This window comes from Mirounga leonina, unplaced genomic scaffold, assembly GCF_011800145.1.
Source record: "Mirounga leonina isolate KUSES-001 unplaced genomic scaffold, KU_Mleo_1.0 Mir_173, whole genome shotgun sequence".
NCBI classification, from domain to species: Eukaryota; Metazoa; Chordata; class Mammalia; order Carnivora; family Phocidae; genus Mirounga; species Mirounga leonina.
Window position 1 is genome coordinate 76,406,857 of NW_023270447.1, and position 8,464 is coordinate 76,415,320.

Here is an 8,464-nt window from a genome sequence, read left to right on the forward strand (position 1 = left end):
GTACAGGGCGCCTGGGTGACTCAGTTGGTTGGGCGACTGCCTTCGGCTCAGGTCATGATCCTGGAGTCCCGGGATCGAGTCCCGCATCGGGCTCCCTGCTCGGCGGGGAGTCTGCTTCTCCCTCTGACCCTCCCCTCTCTCATGCTGTCTCTCTATCTCATTGTCTCTCAAATGAATAAATAAAATCTTTAAAAAAATAAATAAATAAAAAATAAATGGAATGGTACAGTATGTGGCTTTTTGTGTCTGGTTTCTTTCACTTAGCATAATGCTTTCAAAGTTAACTCATGAGGTAGCATGTGTGGGTCCTTCATGCCTTTTACTGCTAAATAGTAGTCCATGGCATGGACCTACATTTTGTTTATCCTCTCATTAGTTGTTGGACAATGTGGTTACTTCCACTTTGGGGCTATTATGAATAATGCTGTTATGAACATTCATGTACAGTTTTTAAGCAGACATGTTTTCCATTCTCTTGGGGCTATGCCTAGCAGTGGAATTGCTGAGTCGTGTGGTAACTCGAGGTTTAACTTTTTGAGACACTGTCAACCTTTCCTCCTATTACATTCCCACCGGCCCCATTTCTTATCCTCTCTGAACCTCAGTTTCTCGTTGGCAAAGCTTCAGTATTGATACTTAACCTTACAGACTGGCTGTAAGAATTGGATGAGCTAAAGTATCGAAAACAGTTAGCATATAGTAGGTGTTCAATAAGTGGAATTATTATAATTACAAAACCTATAGGACTCTGAGCCTGTTCCTCCCGCTTCCCTTCAAATCTGACTCGGCATCTACTCTTCATTATCCCCACTTATTTTACCTATTTCTTGAAATTTCCTTGAATTAACTCTACTGTGAAGCACAATTTCGGCTGCCTGCTCACTTGCGCACGGGCTCATGTGCTCTCCATCGCGCGCGCACACACACGCACACGCACACCATTTAATAGGGACCTAAGCTCAAGCTAAATGGAAAGTAAAATCTACCCCCCACCCCACCCCACCTCATGGTATGTTAGAGCTGGAATCCATTACTACGGTGGTTCTTAAAGTGTGGGACCCAGACCGGCAGCACCTGGGAAGTTGTTAAAATGCAAATCCTCATATCCCATCCTATAGACACACTGAATCCAGGGACACTGGGGATGAGCCCCAGCGATCTGTGGTGATTCTAATACACTAAAGTTCCCAAATTGTGAAGGAGGAAACTGGGGCACAGAGAAATTGTTACGGAACCTGGACTGGATCACCCAATGGAAGATCCAAGCAGCACCCGGAGATCTTGGAGGATAGGAGGTTTATTTAACGCAAGCAGGCTCAGAGGAGAATGATCTCCAAGGGTCTGAGCGCCGAGCACAAACGAAGGGGGCAATTTATACACTTCTACTTCCACATACTGGGCACTTTGGGTGTGTGCGCGAAGTGGGGCAGGGAGAAGAACCCAGATTGGTGCGCGTGCGGGAAGCAGAGCAGGAGAAGAACCCGGAAGAGCCCTGGGGCAGGGGCTGGGACTCTCCCGCTGGCTTGGTCGGCCATCTTAGGACACAGATTTTCCTTATCATTCCCCACTTTGATGCTCCTTTAAACACCTAGTTTAGACGGCATCATTTTCATTCTCTAAGGTGCGATAGTGAGTAACGAGCAACTGGAGTCTGATTTTAGCAATCTGAGCAGTGATAAACCTAGTAAGGGCATTAAGAATACAAGGACCAGGGTGCCTGGGTGGCTCAGTTGGTTAAGCGACTGCCTTCAGCTCAGGTCATGATCCTGGAGTCCCAGGATCGAGTCCCACATCAGGCTCCCTGATCAGCAGGGGGTCTGCTTCTCCCTCTGCCCTCTTCCCTCTCGTGCTCTCTGTCGCTCATTCTCTCTCTCTCAAATAAATAAATAAAATCTTAAAAAAAAAAAAAAAGAATACAAGGACCAAATGCTACTATGAGGAGAAGCAATAGGAGGGGGCCGACGAGGGGGGCGAACCAAGGGAATCATTGTGAGAGGGAATCCCACCAAGTTGTCCGCTGGAGTGTTGCCCACCAGCGACGTACTTGTTCCTGTAATTGGGTCAGAGTTTCTTGGACCACTCCCGACTCATTAGTATAGAAACAACCTTCCTCCTGTAAGAAGAGGCAGAGGCCCCCTTGCGCAGCCCCCTTGAGCAAGTGCCCGTTTTGGAGAACCACTGTGGCCAGTGAATCGAGGTGGCACTGCAGGGCCAGGGCCGACTGAGTGAGGGCAGAAAAATCCGCCGTGAGTTGTTGAGTTAACCCCTGGTACTGAACCAGAGACATCCCGATGCCAGTGGCACCGAGGGCAACACCTGATGCTGCCAGCAGGCTCATGATAAGAGGGATGGTCGCAGGGGAGCTTCGAGGGTGGCTAGGAGGTTCCCCATATGAGTGGGGCATCGCTCCCGGGGAGGACTGAAAGATCGGGTAAGAGACTGACAAGCATGCATGATTGATGGCCCAGGGTGATGCAGATGTATACACCTTGATCACAAGCCAGAGAAGTGTTGTTAGGCGCACAGAGCCGACTGTGGCCCGTGATGGGAGAAGAAGAATTGCCATACAGCGGGACCGGAGCCAGAAAGGGATAATCTGAGGTCCCCGGTGCCGAGGTGGGAGGTGACATGGTGGACTGGTTGAGGATGACACCTAGGTATTGGACGGGCCGGGCTTCATACAGATCCAGCAGTCAGACCGTAGGGGTGGATTTGAGCGGTTAAGCACTTGGTGGGAGGCGTTAATCATACCTAACAGTTGCGCTATAGATGCTTGCTGTGTGTGGGTGGGGGCCCCAGGGGGCCCCAGGGATATGCCGGGGCGAGCTACTGTCTGTCTGACTCTGAGGGTTGACTGCAAGGCTTGGGGAGAACACGGACTTAACCATAAACTTGGCCATGGGCTTGCTCCCTATAGAGTGATACTGGCCCAACAGGAGAGTGATTCCTGTGGCCCATGATGTGACATTGCATTCTGGGACTGAGAGAGTGAGCAGTATACAGTGATTGTTAGGGCAAGAAGATGGGGTGGCACTGCGTGACAAGGAAATCTGGATGTCACTGCGCTGTTTGAGGTGCCACCACCCATTGGACCATTGTTCCATTCCCGGCCAAGTTGCCACCCAGGACTCACATCCCTGGGCTTGTGAGCAGAACTGAGGGCAAGTGTTTGGCTGTTGAGGCATAGGGCCCCCACAGATGTAGATATATACCAGCCGGTAACCTGAGTGAAGGCCATGGTAGGAACACCGTCTATGAGGTTCCCAGGACGTATCAAGAAGCTGGCATCCATCAAAATGGAGGTCAACCTTTGGTGTGTGCCCATCCCGGGTGGAAGAAGTCAGTGAGGGTGCTGGTGCGGGATTGAGGGGGATAAGCTGGAAAGTCCCTTTGCCAGTAATGGTGATACGAGAGTTTGCCCCCCTTGCCGGGCTGGGCAAGCTAGAGGCAGTGAGGAGGAATAGCACACCAGGTAGAAGAAGACCGGGACTGACTGGGGCCAGGAAAGCCATGGTGAAATGCACTCAGGAGTAGACAGCAGAGGGCCAGGGAAAGTGGGGTCTATGACCTTAGGTAGAGGGAGCCATCATGGCTAACCTGTCAGCAGATGAAACCCGTGGACAAGTAAGTGCAGTAATACACCCTAGGGTCACCCAATAAGCAATGACAACAGCAAGCCTCTGGGGGAAAGTCCAGTCAAGGAGGGGCAACAGTGTAGAGTCCAACTCCCAAGATGAGGGAAATCATGCCGATGAGAGCCAGGGACCACGGTGAGCAGGTGTCTATCAGTCGGTGGGGTCTCATCGAAGGTGAAGCCACAGCGGGTTCGTGAAGTCTGGCTGGACTCTGCACTGGTGCAGCTCCTCGTCCGAATGATGAGCTTTCTTCACTCTGGAGTGGTGGACCCATGGGGTGACACCTGAGACCTTGAGGGCAGTAGGGGTGGTTAGAACAAGTGTGAGGCCCTGTCCACTGCAGTTTGAGGGGGTCTTTTTCCCAATCTTTGACCCAAACTGAGTCCCCTGTCTGGAAGGAGTGTACCTGAGACTCTAAGGAGATTGGGGCCCTCTCAATGGTGTACTTTTGTAATTTATGTAGGGTGGCCCCCAGGGCCTGAAGCTGCTCCTTTATCCCTTTATCTCCAACCTTATGTAAGTTTCCTGGAAGGCTTCCCAAGCACGGGGGAGGCCATCCATATATTAATTCGAATGGGGAGAAACTTGATGTCCTGGGCATGCAGCAAGCACGCAGGAGAGCTAGGGGTAGCAGATCCGGCCATGGGAGGTTAGTCTCCTGACAAAACTTAGCTAAGGTTCCCTTGAGAGTGCGATTCATTCGCTCTACTTTCCCTGAACTTTGGGGCCGGTAAGTGGTGTGCAGTCTCCAGGTCATGTTGAGAGATTTGGTCAAGACCTGTACAAGGTCTGCTACAAATGTAGGTCCATTGTTACTATGGATTGTTAATGGCAGGCAGAACTGGGGCACGATCTCCTGCAAGAGGACTTTAGCTACTTCCCGGCTTTGCTCCGTCCTAGCTGGGAAGGCTTCGACCCACCCAGAGTATGTGCACACTATTACTAGGAGATATCTGAACCCCCTGGTCAGCTGCACATCTGTGAAGTCTACCTCTAGATCCTTGAAGGGGGTTGCTCCCACCCTCTGGACACCTGGCGGGGACCGCGGTGCCATCCGAGCCTCATTTTTAGCACATGTTATGCACCATTCACTCGTTGCTCGGCACAGTGCTGGCAGCTGACTGATGTAGTAGTGCTTCTTGAGAAGCGCCTCTAATGCAGTTTTTCCCAGATGAGTGAGTTGGTGGTGTTCCCTGACTAGATGCGCTCCAGTTGCTGTTGGAACAAAGATGTGCCCGTCTGGCATCATCCACCATCCCTTTTCAGTCAGGCTGGCTCCCTCAGCCATGGCCCATTCCTTTTCCTTTTTAGTGTCATTGGGCGGAGGGACTTCTTCCGGGGGTGGTAGGGCCATGGTGAGGGAAGGGGCTCTGTCCATGTCCTCACTGGCTGTGGTCTTGGCTGCCTCATCTGCCAGACGATTTCCCCGCGCTATGGGGTCGTCTCCCTTCTGATGTCCCTTACAGCACAGGATTGCTACTTCCTTTGGAAGCCAGATGGCTTTGAGGAGTCTCAGTATCTCCTCCTTGTTCTTGATAACTTTTCCTGCTGCGGTTAGGAGGCCCCTTTCCTTGTGGATGGCTCCATGTATATGCACAGTAGCAAAGGTGTACCAAGAGTCAGTATAGATGTTGACTCGCTTCCCTCCCCGAGGGTGAGGGCTCGGACTAAGGCATATAATTCAGCCCGTTGAGCTGACCATCCAGCTGGTAATGCCTTAGCTTCTAGGACTTCAGTGGTTGTGGTTACTGCATAACCCGCTTTCCGGGCACCCTCTTGTAGGTACTGTTTCGAGGGTGACCCGTGGTTTTTCGCAGAGGAGCCCTTGGTATTGTGCTAGCCGAGAGTTGGAAAGGAAGCAGTGTCCCTGTGCATTCATGAGGGACAAACTGCATGAGGGACCTTGACGTTAAGTTCTTGCCCCAGGGTAAGTTTGTCCGCCTCCTTGGTAGGACTGTGGCTGCCAGCGCGCTGAGGCATGGTGGCCATCCCGCTGCCACGGGGTCCAGCTTCTTTGACAGATATGCAACTGGCCATTGCCAGGGCCCAACAGTCTGGGTAAGTACCCCGAGCGCTATCTTTTCTTTTTCATGTACAAAGAGATTGAAGGGTTTCTCTGTATCTGGTAGGCCCAGGGCTGGAGCCTACCCCAGGGCGGTCTTTATCTCTGTGAAGGTGGCTTCTGCTTCCTCAGTCCAGGCAGGGGGTTCTCGATCTGGTCCCCCTAACAGATCATAGAGGGATCTTGCTATTGCCGAGAACCCAGGGATCCAGATGTGGCAGAATCCTGCAGCCCCCAGGAATTCTCGTAGGCCCCTTTTTGTCTGGGGCTGTGGCAGGGAGATGATGACTTTCTTTCTCTCTGGCCCTAGTTCTCTTTTCCCTTGGGTGAGGAGGAAACCAAGGTATCAGACCTGTTGTTGGCAGATTTGTGCCTTCTTCCATGAGACTCCGTACCCCGAGTCCGACAGGAGCTGTGGGAGGGCCTTTGTGCCTTTTGTGCAGTCTTCCTATGTGTCACTGGTGAGTAGGAGGTCATTCACATACTGGAGGAGGGTGCATCATGTGGCCTCTGTTGGGAAGCTGGAGAGGTCCACAGCCAGCCCTTCCCCAAAGAGGGTTGGTGAGTTCTTAAAGCCCTGTGGGAGGTGCGTCCAAGTCAGTTGCATCTGGCGCCCTGTATCAGGTTCAGATCATTCAAAGGCAAACAGTGGCTGGCTCTGGGAGCTAAGCGGAGGCAGAAGGCATCCTTCAAATCTAGGCAAGTGAACCATCTGGCCCTCCCTGTAATTTGGCCGAGGAGGGTGTATGGATTCGGGACCACTGGGTGCAGAGAGATGGTCACCTTGTTGATGGCCTGCAGGTCTTGAACTGGTCGGTATCCCCCTCCTAGCTTCCTGACTAGCAAGAGTGGGGTATTCCAGGCTGACTGGCACTTGACTAGAATACCTGCTTCTTTGAGTTTGGCCAGATGTTCTTGGATGCCGATCTTAGCTTCTTGTGGAAGGGGGTATTACCTTTGCCTCTGAGGTTGGGCTCCTGGGATCAGTTCAACAATGATAGGGGCCCGATTCTGGGCTAGTCCAGGTGGGTTGTTTTCAGCCCATACTGAAGGGAAGGCGAGTCTGAATTCCGGTGGGCTGCTCAGTTGGGCCTGGGCACAGAATAACCTTCATTCTTCCCTTGGCGTGGTAATTGCTAGTATTAGAGACCCCGTCTCCTCTTGCCTTTGGTTCAATCGGAAGCTAGTGTGTCCAGTGGGCTCAAAGGTTATCTGAGCCCTAAGCTTGGAGAGTATGTCTCAGCCCAGGAGAGGGATGGGGCAATCAGGCAGATAAAGGAATTCATGTCAGACCTTGTGGCTCCCAAGTTCACACTGGCGAGCCTGGCAAAAGGGCTGTTGTATCACCCGTGTCCCGGTGGCCCCAAGGATGGTCGCAGTCCTTTTGCTGAAAGGGGCCACTGGGGAGGTGACAACAGAGTACTCGGCCCCAGTATCAACCATAAAAGTCACTGGTTGGCCCCCCACCTTCATTCTGACCATGGGCTCATGGGGGCCAAGGAAGAAAGAGCCTGGTTGCCCTCAGTCTGAGTCCATTCCTGTAAGGCCTATGAGGTCCTCCTCTCAGGGTTCTTCCTTGTAGCAGCTGGGCTTCTGAGCCTTTCCCCGGTTGTGACATTCGTTTTTCCAGTAGACACATTGATCCGTTGCCAAGGATGTTCTGGGTCTCCCCCCTTTTGGTGGTCGCGGTCTCCCCGCCTTTGTGTTGTCCTTTTCTTTCAGGGCGATGGCGAGGAGGCTGACTTTCTTTTTCATCTTTTTGTTGGCTTCCCGTTCAGCTGCGACCTCCCTGTTCACCTAAACCTTATCGGCAGTCTCTATTAGCTGGGTGATGTTCATCCTGGCGAAACCCTTCAGTTTCTGAAGTTTTTTTCTGATGTCTGGGGTTGTCTGAGCCACTAAGGAGGTGTTTGCCACCTGTTGGCTTTCCTGTGCCTCAGGGTCAAATGGAGTGTATATCCTGTAGGCTTCACATAGTCTTTCATTGTAGTCCCGGGGGACTACCCTGGTTATTGAGTGACCGAGGATACCTTAGTCATGTTCATGGGTTTCTTAGCTCCTGCCCGGATTCCCCAGAGGTGGGCCTCCTGGTACCAGCGGACATGGGCCTGTCCCTCGGTTGTGGTGAAGTCCCATGCTGGGCGCTCTTCAGGTGCAGCCCTATTAGCCCAGGCAGCAGGGTCGATGACTCCCGCTGGTGCATGCTCTTCCAGGTACTGCCGTGCACCTTTCATTATTCTCCTCCTTTCCTCTGTGTTAAACAGGGTGCGGAGTAACTGTTGGCAGTCTTCCCAGGTTGGCTGATGAGTCTGGAAGAGGGATTCTATGAAGTCTACCATGGCCTGTAGTTTCTCAGAGTAGGATGGGGTGTTATGTTTCCAGTTGAGGAGGTCGGTGGTGGAGAAGGACTGATAATACATCATGGAACGGCCAGTTTGGACTGTCCCATCTTCATCGCGCCTCTCAGGTTCCTGCGTCTCTCGTACCAGCATTTGGAGGGCGCTTGCGCCTGGCCTGGGGCACAGCCTGGCTGCTGGTCCTGGAGAAAGTGGGCCCTTTGGGCCTGGGGGCACCGGTGAAACCGATGGCGGCGGAGTGTCTAGAGCTGAAGGGCCAGGTGTAGATGGTCTTGGGGGTATGTACGGTGAGGGCAGAATCGGTTCATCCTCGGGATCTCTGGCTAGGATTTGTAGAGACTGGGGCTTTTGCTCATTTTCTTTAGGTCGCTTGGATGAGGTGATTAAGACCCTGGCCTGTCCTTGCCTAT

The 8,464-nt window shown here is 52.4% G+C and overlaps 1 protein-coding gene across 1 annotated transcript in view; it reads left to right on the forward strand.

Annotated features, from left to right (window-relative positions):
* The window catches only part of LOC118019630 (cytochrome c-like), a 45,584-nt gene extending 37,264 nt beyond the window's left edge, over positions 1 to 8,320 (forward strand). Inside the window, exon 2 of the mRNA XM_035019009.1 lies at positions 8,187 to 8,320. Coding sequence (XP_034874900.1) covers positions 8,187 to 8,320 — 134 coding nt within the window. The remainder of the gene's footprint in view (positions 1 to 8,186) is intronic.
* The last annotated feature ends 144 nt before the right edge of the window (positions 8,321 to 8,464 follow it).